The 16,244-nt window shown below is 37.2% G+C and overlaps 1 protein-coding gene across 2 annotated transcripts in view; it reads right to left on the bottom strand.

Annotated features, from left to right (window-relative positions):
• CRYBG1 (crystallin beta-gamma domain containing 1) overlaps positions 1-16,244 on the bottom strand; it is a 255,952-nt gene that overhangs the window by 14,563 nt on the left and 225,145 nt on the right. For both annotated transcript variants that reach the window (XM_075202860.1, XM_075202861.1), the window contains 6 exons: positions 13,649-13,788; positions 10,718-10,844; positions 9,644-9,679; positions 8,766-8,920; positions 8,479-8,605; positions 3,869-4,014 (listed from right to left, as the gene is read on the bottom strand). In XM_075202860.1, the coding sequence (XP_075058961.1) occupies positions 3,869-4,014; positions 8,479-8,605; positions 8,766-8,920; positions 9,644-9,679; positions 10,718-10,844; positions 13,649-13,788 (731 nt within the window). The remainder of the gene's footprint in view (positions 1-3,868; positions 4,015-8,478; positions 8,606-8,765; positions 8,921-9,643; positions 9,680-10,717; positions 10,845-13,648; positions 13,789-16,244) is intronic.

Below are 16,244 nucleotides of genomic sequence, written 5' to 3'. Positions count from 1 at the left end.
GTTTAAGAAAGTGTTAGACAAATTTTTAGCGGAAAGGTGTATCCAGGGATACGACCGTTAATTAAAATGAATGAATAGTAGTGGATATAGGGTAAAAATAGGACTGCAATATTGGGTCTGGGGGGATTTTCACAATTGAAACAGATTGGTGGTTGCTTACTCTGGATCAATTTCAAATATAAGTGCAGGATCTCAGGAGATCCAAAATAGGTTCAAACTTAATGGACTGGTGTCTTTTTTCATTCAACCTCATCAACTATGTTACTATGTTCTGTAGAGATTGTTCACTGACCCCAGTGTTCTGGTTTTGGATCTGGATTAACTTCGTGTTTTGGTTTTTTGTTTGGTTTTGGCAAAACCGCCTTTGCGTGTTTTGGTTTTGGATCCATATTTTTTTCTAAAATCCCTATTTTTTCTTGCTATCACCACATAATTTTGGTCTTTTTTTCCCTACATTTTTATTAACACTAATTTCAGGTCATTTGCAGTCAATTTTGACCACCTCACAGGTCACAATATTATTTTCATACACTTTCGGACAAAGACTGCAGCGACCTGGCTGTATGGTAAGCGACAGAGCAATGACACAAACACACGGCAGTTCATAACACATTTAGAAAACATTGCAACACAGCAGTGGCAGAAAAGAAAAGTGGTGCAAGATGGAATTGTCCTTGGGCCCCCCCCCCACCCTTATGTAAGATATTGAAAATTACATGTATAGTTTAAATTTAACAAACCAAGCAATCCAGCGACAAGCAGTGCCACTTTTGTGGCTGAAGTGCTTGGTGTGTTTGGGCCCCCACAAAACAAGCTACCAATAGCTTAGCTGCCTAAAGCCTAACAATGCTGTCAATGAGCTCTACATTATTAAACCATGCATGCTCATGCTGCATCTTTAATTTCCATCTCCTCTATGGATATCTCCCTTTCATCCCTGAAAAACTGCCAAACATATGTAGACACAAGAATGGATATTACAACTAGAGTGGCATTAGATCTGCTTCAGACAGACTGCGACACTGAACATGTAGGCAGCATGGAATCTGTCATACGCTGCATTGAACAAAGATTTACACCAATATATAGACGCAGTTGAGGAGGTCGAACTTAAGTTAAAACGTGACCCACCAGAAGAGAAACTAGATTTAAGAGCTTGTACACGAGAGATACACTGCACTTCAGAAGAATAATACAGAGGAGGCCCTGAGGCAGGATGATAAATAAGTCCAGTTTAAAGAACAGCTAAGAGACCTGAGAAAACAAATGGGTGTGTCACTGGCCCCTGCAGACTAAGCTTTGTAAGATGAAGATGAGGAGATCGTCTATCACCCTGAGCACATGGCTGGTACACTGAAACTGAGAATGAATCAAGAAATCAGTTATGGTTCATTTGATCACTCCACCCGTTCCTTGGAAAACTGTGGTAATTCTACGGCTACACATGGCAACGAGCGCTGAAGCTCCCCTGGGATGAGTGCTATTATCAGACAAAGACCAATGCAGGGTGCCAGACAATGCACTAAAAAGAGCCATTGAAATTCACAGCAAAAACCAAGTTCATCGCTTCGAATCAGCTACAATTCCCCAAAAATTATAATACAGTTAGGTATCTTTGACGTAAAGTGCAGATTACAAACACTTTGTGCAATACTGATGAAAGAGTGGAAGGTTTGAGTAATACATATACATGTCTATTTAGACATACATGCTTACATTACTTCTGTAAGCAACGTTGTTCTTTGTTAAAAAAAAAACTGTTGTCTTTATACCGTTCAAAAAAATTACAAATATTCCTCCACCATTCTTTGAATGTTGATAGCAGGATCAGGTGGAGAAACAGCAGAGGTGTCACTAATATTGGTCAATTCTTTTACAGTAGACAAGACCAGATGTCAAAATGTTAAGCTAAGTCATCTGCATCATTCCTGGGTCTCTTGGGAAAGTTAAGTTTTTTCCTAGCAGAAGTTGACTGAGACACTAAAAGAGGAGACGCCATCCTGTCACGTAACACTTGAGCTGTCATCTTGCTCACCAGGAGCTCCTTGTATCTCTTGAGATCTGGGTCAGTTGGAAACAAAGAGAAGATATAGCTCTTAAACCAAGGATCAAGCACAGTCGCCAAAATGTAGTGATCCGATTTCAAGATTTTTGATAACTCTTGGATCCTGGCGAAACTAATAAAGTACTTGATCTACAAGTCTGACATACTTGGCGTAACTGCTTTATTTCATCTCCTCCTTCAGTTTCTCAAGCTGCTTTTTCAAAAGTCTAATTAAGGGAATCACTTGGCTTAAGCTAGCAGGGTCTGAACTCACTTCACAGGTGACTACTTCGAATGGCTTCAGCACCTTGCACAACACGGAAAGTATTCTCCACTGCGCTTGAGTAAAATACATCCCCCTCCTTTCCCAATGTCATGGCTTGTGAAGTAAGCGTGGATGGCTTTTCGTTGTTCCTTCATCCTCATAAGCATATACAGGTTGGAATTCCACCTTGTTATCACCTTGTGCTTCAGTCGGTGGCAGGGCAAATTAAATTGCTCTTGTAACTGTTGCAATCTCCTACACGCTGTTGCCGAATGCCGGAAATGTCCAGATATTTTACAGGCCATAGACAGCATCTCTTGCACGTCCCTGTCATGTTTTAAAAAGCTCTGCACCACCAAGCTTATTGTGTGAGCAAAACAGGGAATGTGATGGAATTCACCCAGCTGTAATGCTCTCACAATATTGGTGGCGTTATCAGAAATGACATATCCTGCGGAGAGTCCAAGCGGGACAAGCCATGTTGCAATGAAATCCCTTCGTTTTTGTAACAGATTATCAGCTGTATGCCTCTTAGTGAAGCCACTGATAAACAGAGTAGCCTGCCTCTGACAAATGTGATGTACTTGGGTACATGCTACTGCTGCTGTTCCTGCTGGTGAAGGCAAATCACCAACCCAGTGGGCTGTTACAGTCATATAATCTTTAGTGTGGCCAGTTCCGGTTGTCCACATATCTGTGGTTAAGTGTACAGTGGATAAAATGGCATTTTGTAGCCAAATAATACATTTTTACAAACCGTCAGGTAGAGGTGAGGAATAGCTTTTCTAGTAAAATGGTGTTGTGTTGGAATTTGGCAACGCGGACACAAGACTTCAAGTAACTGTCTAAAACCAGCTACAATAATAGTGGATATTGGACGCAGATCTAATACTAGCATAGTCGCCATGGCGTCTGTGATCCGCTTTGCGACAGGGTGACAGCAAACTGGCCCAAACATCAAAATGAACTCAAATGGCATAAGTGTGGTCCAGGGATGTTCTTACCACATCTTGGAAACACCATTTCCCTGAAAGATTTTGATTTAAACATGTGAAAACAATTATTTGGTGGATATTTACTAATAAATCAATTACCTATCAACTAAGTGCACATCTACAGCTGTTTCAAATTGTCTGCCATCCTGTACTGAGAAAATTAGTTCTGGGCTAGCAAACAGAACAGTATAAACCCTTTAATGCAACAACAACAATTGTTTTTCACATCTAGGCTACAAAGCACATAGTCAATGAGTTCTCTAATTGTGTACAGCAGAATTTCAAAAAGTGGACTGTGATCTTCACCTTGCACTCATTCCCCATGTCCCTTTGTTCTTTTTTGCTCTTTCTTGACTATTCTTTATATTAAAATTATATTTAGAAATGTGGGTATCATCGTCCTGCTTCTTCTGTTCCTTATCAAAAATATGTTTAATCGTTGCAAGGTATTTGGGGTGAGATTCATTTCATGCTACCTAATGTATTCTGATGTTGTAGCATGTTATGTTATTTTCTAAATACACAAGTAATACACATTTAATATGTGGGGGTAGAGGTACTTACACGCCACTTAATATATTAATAGATTGTGTCTTCACACCATAGCCAGTTTCCTCCATGTTTGATATAATACCCAAGACATTGATATTTGATGCCTTTTCATCACAGTCCTTTTCACTGTACATTGTCATGTGTGGTGTTGAATAGTCCTAGGGGTTAAAAGGCATAATGTCAAAGCATGTAAAAACAAATACCTTCCCATTAAAATGCAAGAATGCAAAATAAGAAATATGACACAAATGCAATTAAAATTTCTATAACCAAAGGTTTCATAGCTCTAGTAAGCAACATAACAGCTCACCAGAAATTGTGCCAGAAAGGTCAATATGTTTAGCTTATTCTCTTTACATGCATCCCTTTTTAATACTACAACTAGATAAGTGGTAGAAAAGACAAAGGAAGTAAATAATTGGAACAGTCCTTGTTATTAAGAATAGAGACCTCATTTCATGGACAAAGGGGGGAATTCAATTGCCGTTGATATGGCACACGAACATCGCCCTGCGCACATTGCCTGCAATTATAGTAGAAATCTAATCTCATTTTTCCTAGCACCTCTCCGGAACGTCCGTGAGAAACTTCACGCCTAATTGAATTCCCCCTCAAAATGTAATGTAATCCTTAAAAACCCACACCACCCAAAATCTAAACAAGAAATTAAATATACTAAGTTATTTACGAACTGCAACATTTGTGGACGCTTAGCACAAATGCGCCTTTTTGTCTGCCTTATGCATACATACGTGCACATCCCCTTTCTGTCTATGAAACTAATGTGTGCAAATGCTTTCCATGACCTGTTGAGGGTTCAGATGGGATGTGTATAGTGGAAGAATTAATTAACACTCTTACTAGGTTTGGCACATCTGACTTATTCAACTTCTACTTGGCTCTCCTATGCTATAGTTAGCTGCACACTCCAGGACTTAGGGTCTTCATATACCTATGCCTCTGTTTTTCTCCAATACTAGCATTGCATTTCTTAAAGATTTCTAACACTGCATAATTGCATTAATTACCTTGCACTTGTGGTCTTTAAAGATGTTATTTATGTATGTATATTTATTTCCTTTTAAGTTTAGTTTTATGTACTTGGCATATGTAAGCATTACTTAACTGCATTGTAGCTTTTTAACACAGAGAGAGCCAAACCAAAACACAAACCACATTTTAATGACCAGTTACCAGAAAGCTGCAAGTTAGAATTTAGTTTTAACCACTTATTTAAATGTACATTCAACAGTTGATGCATTTAAGAACAGCAAATAAATAATGTACCATTATATTTATTAGCTTTAGTCATTTGGAAAATATACTTTAGGTTGTATAATAGAAAATCATCTTTTTTGCAAATAATGCATGACTACTTGCTGCTGATGTTGTGCACAGTTAATACTCTTTAATGCTGCATTGCATCGGCTTTTATTGCAGGTTTTGGCCACAGTGAAGTATAAGAGCGCTAAATAAATCACACAAAAATAAATTTTCACACTTATATGAGGCAAAAACACCCCTATAAAGCGTTGGCGTGGACATGACTCACTAAGCCATTAATCTTCTAAGTTGCATTTGTTATGTGAGGAACAGCAGTGGCAATGCTTTGTACAGCTTCGGAAGCTGTAGAGCATCACGCTCTACTAGGGATTAGCAAATGTTGTAAACTGCTAACTAACATTATCAAACACATACTGCTGAATGAGCCAAAGTCTCTAGCAACACAATCTATGGGCCATATTAACAATAATTTCATTTTCATTTCCAGGTTTCAAATGCGTCAAAGACTAGGATTTCTAAACAAGTTAGCACCATGTCCTTGTACTGTATGTCAATTAGAATGAATATATTTTTTTAATAAAATGAGCTTATGCAAGTTACCCCATATTCTATTCTATTACAGCTACCTTTCAAATAAAAAGTGAATCTTGTTAAGGCAGTAAACCTTCATGTTTTCTATGTATTCCTACTAAGAAAGAGGACATCTTAGTTGCATCTCACATTAAAAATGATAGTAAGCCATAAGGGCATAGAATATCATAGCTTCTCATGCAAAGAGCTAGTCACATTATTCTTTACCCCCTTTGCTTAAGCTGTCAGTCCTCCGGGTGAGCAGACGTAATAAGCCCAAGTGTACAAAGCCTGGTTGTCAACGATAGCCTCAAGTGCTACGAAAGTGGTCAGTAACCATTACTTAAGATTCCTGGCCAAGGGGTTGTTAAATACAGTGCTCAAAATGAGTGCAATGTATGAGGGGAAACATGGATTTCATCATAGATCACATGAAATCCTGTGATATCAAAATAATGATACATTACAATAGATTATTAGCTATCACGAACAGGGCCCTCTATCACATGCCTTTATTTCTGAATGTAATGCCTTATCCCTCTGTGCATCCTTATATTGTACCTCTTGCATGTTCTCTACTATGCTTTATATCTGTTCTGTACCTTGCCTATTAAGCAATATGTATTCGGCTTTGTGTGTTGGTGTAAATGCATTTATGCTTCTTGCATGCTCTGCATTTTACCATTACTTGTTAGATATTTTGCTTTATAAACATTTTATGTGCTGTGCTCTCTTTCTTCAATCTACTTTGCTGCATAATTTTGTAGTGCATTATAAAGTAACAATAATAATTATCAGTGGGAGCCCTTGGAGCTGCATGGAGAGTATGTCTCAGAACACCCCTGCCTGTCAGCACTGATGGATCCGTAGCTTGCTGGATCCAGCAACAGCTGATGTCATGTACGATTTAAAAAGAATATCACAGTGCTGGCAATATGTGCTGATTAAACCACAATAACGATATTATTTGTTAAGGTTTTAGAGGGAATTTGATATTTTGAGAAAGGCGTGACTTCATTTTGTGAGCAATTTGAAATAAACGGTCTTTTTTTTTTTACAGTTTATTAGAATTTCCCCCTTGTAGGTCAGAATTTATTAAGAGGGACACTACAAATATACATTTCCTTACAGCAACTGTTTATTTGCAGACATACCAGCTTCAGTTAGAGCTGAAACAAACAGTAATTAGTAATAGTTCTGTTTCCTGTAGGGGTGACTGGACAATCAGGATGTGGTACTACATCCTGTATAAGTTGCACAGCATTGAAAGCCCATGCATTTCTGACATAAAAAAAAGCATTGTGCGGGCACTAACTGGTTAAGGAAAAAAAAAGAAACAAAACAAAACACCTTTATGTCTAATACACACAAATTTGGTATGCCTGTACTCAGGAAAAGTAGACGATTATTGTTATGGCTAAAGTAACCATGCACAATCTTTCATGATGCTACAATAAGATCTATACCTAAAAATGTAAAACTTTAGTAGGTATATCAAGCAACTACAAATAATTCTACAGAAACATAGAAAAACTGAACTAGTCACGAACATATAAAATATAGTCATGTAAAAGTTAATGAGAAGACGGTGCCTAGAATGTTGCAGTATTTCATTCATAAAATTGTTAATTACTTTCATTTGAACTCTAGAACACAGGGAATTGGATTGTGACAGTGATCAAGATGGCCTTCATGGCATGGGGGAAGAACCAGAGGAGTTGCTGCGTCTTGGTCATCATCACAATCGTGTCCACTGCATTCATATGCAAGGCAACTAACTGATTATAGATATCTACATTCCTACTGTGCTTTAAGAGAAATGTGACTGTGCTGATACTTTTGGAAATTAAATTTGACATACATTTTATTTTGCTATTGAAATTGGGTGTTCTTTCAGGAAAAAGGTCCTTCCCTTTATTTCTTTCACTTCAATATGAATCCCTTTTGTGTGGTGACATAAAAGAAAGTGGGAAATTGCTGTCCTTACTTACAGGAATTTACAGTGATGCCCATTCCTGACAGTATTGCTCACCATTGACTGGTAAGTTAGAAACATAGTAACATAATTGATGAGGTTGAAAAAAAAAAAAGACACCAGTCCATCCAGTTCAACCGATTTTGGATCTCCTGCGATCCCTCACTTGTATTTGAAATTGATCCAGATTAAGTAACAGCCAATCTGTTTAAATCTGGAAAAATTCCTCCAGACCCAATATTGCAGTCCTATTTTTTCCAGTATCCACTACTCCATTATAATTAACAGTCGTATCCCTGGATACACTTTTCCGCTAAAAATGTGTCTAACCCTTTCTTAAACATATCTATTGAATCTGCCATCACAACCTTCCCTGGCAGTGAATTCCATATCTTGACTGCCCTTACTGTAAAGAACCCCTTCCTTTGCTGGTTGTGAAACTTCCTCTCTCTAACCTTAGGGGGTGACCGCATGTCCTGTGTATAGTCCTTAGACGCCTCTTTTTTAAAGTAAACATAGAATGCAGGTGGGAAACTTGTTCATCAACCACAGTGGAGGAGGTCCCTTATTTATGCGATCACAAATGGACAGCAGAAGAAAGTTATGATAAGGGATAAAATGTTCCTTTATACTTCTCCACCAGTAGGCTATCGCTGCATAGCAACCCAGCAATATTTATAAAAACAGAGAGATACTGCAGGAAGTAGAATCTGTAAATCCCTTGGGTGATGTGAAATATAGTTATTTTTATATCACCAGATATTAGTACAGATAAAAAAAAAAACACACTTACAGACAGGATAGGACGTAATGACTGCAGCAGTACATTGTAACCGCCCCATTGGCTCCAGACCTCATAATCACCTTCCTCCAGCAAATACTGGTGACCTTCAAATTCAGGCTTCTCATAACCGACCCACCTAACAAACAATAATAATGATTTAAACCAAACTATTATATCATTGGAAGGCCTTATGGTGTATAATGTCCTAAATCAATACTGCATAAAGAACAGGTTGCTAGAATCAACTCATATAACCAGTAGAATGTGGCCACGACTCCAACGAGAACTATACTCACAGGCCACTGAGAACTCTCATAGACCCGACAGTAGTAAAAGGAAGTTCTGGCTCCTCTCCATTTTCTTTTGGCATTTCTAAATTCCCAAGCATCAACATTTCCTTTTCAAGCTCCACGTGTCTCCCTTCAAACATGGGTTTTTCAAAAATAACTATCTAGTATATGAAAAAAGGAGACACAACCACAAACATAAGTAATAAAACATGAATAAAATGTCACGTACACATAAGGGCATACCAAAATACCAATAAAGTTAATCAGCAAATGTTAAAATTTGTTATGATAAATATATTTGTCAGCAAACACTACATGTTGCTATTCCCAAAATGGTGGCTGTAAGATGCATTATTATCAAGGGGATATATCAACAGAAACACCGGGACACCAGACTATACTAGAATGGGTTATCTTCCATTAGGGAGCAGCGCTGGTAAGAGATGGAACAGTGTCCTGCTGATATATAGTCGGCCTCAGGCTTGAGGCCTAATATTGGAGTTGTGGGGACTAGACAAGAAATTAATATATAGACTTCTCTGTCTTCAGCTACTAAAAATGTTTCACTGCTACTGCTGGGAGTAAACGCAATTCTGCATTCCTGTGGCAAATATCATGTATAACTAAATATGTTTGCCGATTAAGTCAAAGGAAGTTGTTTGACCAGATTTACCATTCATCCTGAACAATTTAAGAAAGATCCCGGAAAAATGTTGATCGGCAGTAATTTTTTTTATGTCAAACATGCCGCAATTCAGGGGCTGAAATAACTTAATTGGCTGCCAAAATCACAGTGTATATGGGCATCTTAAGGAAGATAATCAACTATATCCACACACCCATACAATTGTAGACATTATACTTTAATGTTACAGTGATCTTACCTTTGGTTCATATGGAATTTCAACTTTGCGACTTCCCTATAGAAAGAGCACAAATTATACTTTTTAATGTTGCAAAGCGTAAATATATATATATATCTCATCTGAAATGTATACTAGAATATGGTGGTATACTGCAATGTACAGTTTTTAAATACACATGTGACTGCAAGAAGGTCATCATTATCAGCATCATTTATGGAGCGCCAGCATGTTCCATAGTGGTTTACAATTGTGAACAAACACTGCCTAAGGCAATGAACATTATTTGCTGGTCTATGCTTATGAAATTATGTCACTTTGAACCTTCTCGCTTTTATTTATGCTTTTCAGCCACATTTCTATATTATCAGGCACATTGACTGTACTTTTCACCATTTATAAGAACACGGTAAGAGGTTTACTTTAAAAACAAACATTTTTTAATAAAGCCAGGAAAATAATTTGTAATACTGTTGCCCATTGTTATATTAGAGTCTCATGATAATGTTTTATTTTCCTAACAGTGACAACACTCAATTATAATGAATAGAAATATGTAGCCAGGCCAATAACACATTTGACGGAGGAAGACAAAAAAAAAAAAGTAACAATAGTCCCTAATTCTGCATTAAGAAGGAAATAGGAGATTCACAAAGAGATATGGTGAAATATCAGAAATACCAGCTAAGTATTTAAAAAGTTACCATGGTTTAGATGGTAATCAAAACTAATTGTTTACTGCTACAATAAACACCCATTAGTGATAACTAATATTCTTCAGCTAATAAATTTGCCTATTTCCAGCATATTACATTAAATATGAAAACCACAACCTTGCCTACTGGAGAAGAATTAAATGTTTTTAAAGGTTGTTTTCTGTTAGCTGACTTTACTACAAATAGAGTATGTGTTCCCTGTAGTGGAAATATAATCTGTATTGATCTGTGAAACACTACCCAATTAATAAGCATACATACCCTACCTTTTTTTTTTTATCATAGAATAGCATAACCACATTCTCCTACAGTACTGCATGTCATTTACGTTTCAACATCTGCAGGGTTTGTGATGCAATGCCATAAACAATGATCTCACCATTTTCAGAGGTCTCAATGATCCAATGTATGCTTCCTGGGTATTCCAAAATGAAAGGTCTGGGTACTCTCTGGGCTCTAAAATATATGGTACTCCTTGGAATCCAGATTCTTCATAAATCATCCAACTGGAAACAGAACATGTTTTAAGTGATCATAAACAACATATGTATCCAACAATGAATAGGGGACCTATTGTAGCACTAACTGTTGATTAATTACAGCAAAATAATATCACAAGTTGTTCTGGTTTCCTTCCATACTAGAAAAACATACTAGTTAACTGGCTTCTAGTAAATTGACGTGTGTGTGTGTGTGTTGGGGAATTAACTGGCTTCTAGTAAATTGACGTGTGTGTGTGTGTGTGTGTGTTGGGGAATTTAGACTGTAAGCTCCAATGAGACAGGGACTGATGTGAGTGAGTTCTCTGTACAGCGCTGTGGCATTAGTGGCGCTATATTAATAGCTGCTAATGATGCTGGTAAGTGGGAGCAGGCAGGGGGGGGGGGTTGTATATTTACTAAATTGTGGGTTTTTTCAACTTTTTCAAACCCGCAGTTTAATCAATATACCCCCTGAACTGTCTAGGCAGCTATCTGGGTGAGCATTGATAAAAAATTAGCACCAGAAGCTGCCTAGTCAAATTGGGAAGCCAGGTAAGCTGTGAGTATAAGTTGATATCAAACTCTGATTTATATATTTTCTTCACTTGTGATATTAAACAACCAAATTCAAAATGTATTTTTCTGCAATAAATATGTTATCTTTAAGATGCCATTTATTAAAATTCAGCTCCTCAAATAATTTTAAACTTCAAAATATGAGGATTCACAGCATAACATGCAGCACTCACACATTTTTTTCTGCCCTGTACACACGCTGTGTGTGATGATTTATGGGTATGTGGGTCCAGCTGGAAATGCATAAAATCATTTCAAGGTACAACGTATCCCTCTTACTGTCTTTATTACAGGGGTAAGTATTACACATTTCAATATTTATTATATAACCAAAAAAAAGCCTGCTTGCAAGGCTCTACAGCTGACTAGAAAGCCTGCCCCTATCTCATTTAAATAATAATATAAGCAAATATGCAGATGAAATAGTATTCTTTTGAAGCATTGCTTATATCTCTATTTTTGACTGGCAATTTATGGAATATTTAAGTGAAAATACAACGAACAGTTTAATTTTCTGAGGAAAGAAATAAATCTTCCTATGCTGCAGCTGATAGATATCCTGCTGGGCTTTGGTGGATCTGTTTAGTGTCAGGGGCCTTCTTATCAAATTCACTACTATTCAGCGTTGATAAAAGGAGATTTAACAGCAATTAAGGTGAATTGCTATTGGAATTTGTACAAAAAAAAAAAAGTGGTACAATGCAGTTCCCCATATATAGAGAATACCTAAAATACCAGCAACCATGCATAACTAAATAAATAGGAAAAGTGTATTTATATAAAGACAAAAAAAAGCAAATGGACAAAGATAGAAACATGCAGCTCCACCTCTGTTTTTAGCTCTTGATTATTCATGTTATTTGCTGAAAAGGAGTGTTGGGTCATTAAGAAACCAGGCCTCTGGCCTGTAATCATGTATAATTCTACCAGGATGCAGCAAGTACAGAGTGCTGTGATAAAAGCCATCTTCACAAACAAATACACCTGTTGGGCAGGTACAAACTGAACAGGTGCACAGTAGGCCCTGCAGATAACTATGACAAACAGAATACAGGGAGGAAGCACAAGGGATCATAATACACTATTAGGGCTGGAGGATTTAACATGAATTCATCAAAAAAGCAGAAGCTTTAGAAATTATGTTTTTGTCTGGTAAATATATATAATAAGTGAATAAAAATGTATGAACAAAATATCACTGCAACAGGTTTAATAAGTTATTTATGCCACATTTCACCAGAAAAGGACCCACAGTTGCAGCCATGCTTTAAATAGTTCACTGAAGGTACAGTAAAGTCATGCACATAAGAATTAGTGTACTGTATTTTACTTTATTTCACAGATTGGTATATGCAGTGCAGCATTCAAAGCATATTTGTTGTAGTAAACATTTTAAGAATAACTCCAACCAATTTGGGTTTTTTTGGGTTGTTTTTTTTTTAACTTCCCTTGCACTCTAGAAGCAAAGTCATGGGTTAGGGAACCCCAATGTTTAGGACACAGTGTATGTGGGTTGGTGGAGTCAATACATCACAATCTGATGTATGTTCTCCATGGTATCACGTAGGTTTGGACCTTTGTGTAAATTAGCCCTACCATTGGTAGTCGCTATAACTCAGCTAAATGAGCATAGGAATCAAGGTCAAACCTTCTGTACATTGTCAGCATTCCATTATTTGAAATGGGATATTTTTTATTTTACGCATGCCACATGATATGTTTGCCATTTGTACAAAAATAAAATAAATAAATATTGACCCTCACAAAGTCAAGCAATGGTGATAAAATTACATTTTTAGGACTTCCTGATCCTAATGAACAGGCAGCTGCAGGAATGTATAGGGAAACTGAATAAATGTGTCATTACATGACAATTACTTTATGGCATGGTCTTCAGCAAAACTGTCAAAACTTTTCATGAAATTCTCATTGAAGGAAATCTGCAAAACAGCCTTGTTTGGCAAATGCCCAGTTTTAAGTAAATTTAAGGAAAATGGTTCTGCACCCAACAGGGCTAGCAGAGCACTATGGCTTACAGTTGCACTAAGATGTGACTAAGGTGCCCTCCCCCTAACCAGAGCCAAGGGGGCTGCTACATGATCATATCTTTATATTACATCTCCAATACCTGTACACTGCATATGAGAAAGTGGATTTTATATAAACAAAAGGTAAGAGATATGTTTCCATTATGTCAAAAGTAGTCAAAGGCAACATTAACCATTTTAGCTTATATGAATGTCGATACTTACACTCCGCAATGCACTTTCATGGAGCAAGTTCTCTGCAGCCTTCCATACACCTGCAGTTCTTCAATATCATCAAAATATGATGTCATAATCCCTAAACCTTCTGGATCTGTAAACAGATCGATCTGACAAACCTGGTAGTCCTATAATGAGATAACGTTGCCATATTAGCATTTTAAATGTCAATGCAGAATTTAGAATTACATAGATTATACATGAATTCCAAAGATACATAAAATAGCTCTTGTTTCCGTCATGAGCTATAAATATATTGAGGAATCTGTGATATGCACCTTGTACTCCTATACTGACATATTTGTACAGTTTAGTGTACATATTTAAATTCTACAGTGAGGGTGTGGTAAACATTACTTGCCATGTATTTTAGAAAAGGACTTACTATGTAAAATACATTAAAAAAAAAGTATGAAATTATTTCCAGCAAGAGAAGCAATGCAAAACAGTGCAGTTGCATAATTTAAGGCACGCGTCTATCTCCAATATATAGTAAAGTAGCAGGATCCTTACACTCAAAACCTACCATTATAGAGATTCAACAGTCGCCCCCACCCCACTTCCTCCATTTGGCTTTCCAGCCTGCCCATGTTATAATGACACTCTTAAACACAAGATAGCAATCTGATTGGACAGAGCGCTGATGTCTTCCAATTAACAGCCAGACAGAGTACTAGTTGTCTATTTCCCATGTAGCAAATTCAAAATTTGTTTTGTTTTATTTTTACACAAGCAGGATACCCCCTATAAAAAAGAATAACCTTATTAACCCAGAAAAATGCAATATAATAATATATAATGTAATGGTGTGTTTACACTGTGGCTATAGGTACAGCATTAAAACTTTTTGTAAATTTTACCTCATCTTTTATTTGGGCCTTAAAATAGCTTTGTGTGAAATTATACTTTTGTGAAAGCACTATAGAAGTCAGTGTATGATTTGGTGAACATTGTGGCGTGTGAGAGTGGGAGATATAACATCACCCATTAAAAGGCCTTTTTGGTGGCAGGGAATCGGGTGCCACAGTTACATTTCTTTGGGAAGATTCCTGACAGGAACTACCTGAAATTTCAAACTCCCCAGAGTGACCCCTGGGGGAAAGGTTTTCAACCTGTTCTGAATTTAATTAAGGACACTCAGTGGTTGTTTGGAGTATTTAAGTTCAGCTGTTTCTCAATTCTAAGTCAGTCACTAAGTTATCCTTGCTAGCTATATGTGTGGACTCCTTTCTATGTTCTGGCCTCCTGTATTTCAGGCACTGGGCTATTTCTGGAATCCGATGTTTGAGTACACGGCCTGTTTGTCTTGTCACTGTCATTTCTCTGCACTCTGGACTCACACAGAATGCTTATAAAAGCATGATCCCATATCCAAGGTCTGCTGGCAAATGTATTACATTCCCACAACAGGAAGTCATATACTGTTAAGTAAATGAGGTGTTATCATAAAATAAAAATAAAAATCAGCCATTGCAATACATGGGCCCAATAACTGCATTTTAATACAACTTTCTATCATCATAGAATCTTGTGTGTTTATGGCATATTGCCGACGTTCATCCGCCACTTCCTTCCCATGTTCCGCCCTTCAAGTCATAAGCAGTTGTAAGTTTCATTTGTTTTCAGATACTAATTGCACACACTTGGGTTCATCGGCGTCAGGTCCACTTCTGAGCACGTGCTGAGTTTTAATACAAGATATGGCACAAAGAGGAATCAGGCCTATTATATCTAATGTGAATGTATGTTGGTAGTGTAATTATTGTGTTAGATTTGGATTTCCCAAAAGCATTTGAAACTCTTCTACATAAAAGTCTGGTACATAACATAAGGGTACTAGGTCTCGGGGAAAGAATCTAGATGGATAGAGAACTCGTTCTAGAATAGAAAACAAAGGTAAGTCATAAATGGAACATATTCAGACTGGACTAAAGTTATGAGGGTTCTGTTATGTTGCAGGGGACAGTATCCTAGCAAGGTTTGGGCGCAGTCATTCCCTCAGAAGGCAAGCACAATGCTAATAGTTACTTAATGGTACCGGGATAGCAATACCCCCATAAATAAAGCACATGTGGTTGGCCAAAGATTTGAGCATGACAGTGACGTTATTATCTGTATATTAGGTCTTCTAAGTCACCAGATCTGAATCCAATTGATCATTTATGGGACATGGACGTGCAGGCGGTGGCCCAAAGCCCTATTAAGTAACTTTATATTGCTTTTCCAATTCCCCGTACTTAAAAAAAAAATACAACATACTAGTAGCTTAATTGGCTGCTATTTAATTGACCTTAGTCATATGCGGTCTGTGTGTGTATGTGAAGGAATTTAGACTGAAAGCTCCTGATGTGAGCGAGCTCTCTGTACAGCACTGCGAAATTCGTAGCGCTTTATAAATAGATGATGAGGAGGAGGATGATATTTACTTATTTCTGCATTTGAATCCATATTTTCATTGATGGTCAACTTGGCTAAGATTTGATTAGTGTGATTCATTATTTTTAATACACAACATCTTTTAAAGCAAACATTTTCATTTTTTCGAGAGCCTTAATCCGATTACAATGCCAATAAATTGGACTAC

Source organism: Mixophyes fleayi, chromosome 3 (genome assembly GCF_038048845.1).
Source record: "Mixophyes fleayi isolate aMixFle1 chromosome 3, aMixFle1.hap1, whole genome shotgun sequence".
NCBI lineage: Eukaryota > Metazoa > Chordata > Amphibia > Anura > Limnodynastidae > Mixophyes > Mixophyes fleayi.
The sequence above is the reverse complement of the archived record's forward strand: the minus strand, read 5'-3'. Positions and strand labels throughout refer to the sequence as shown.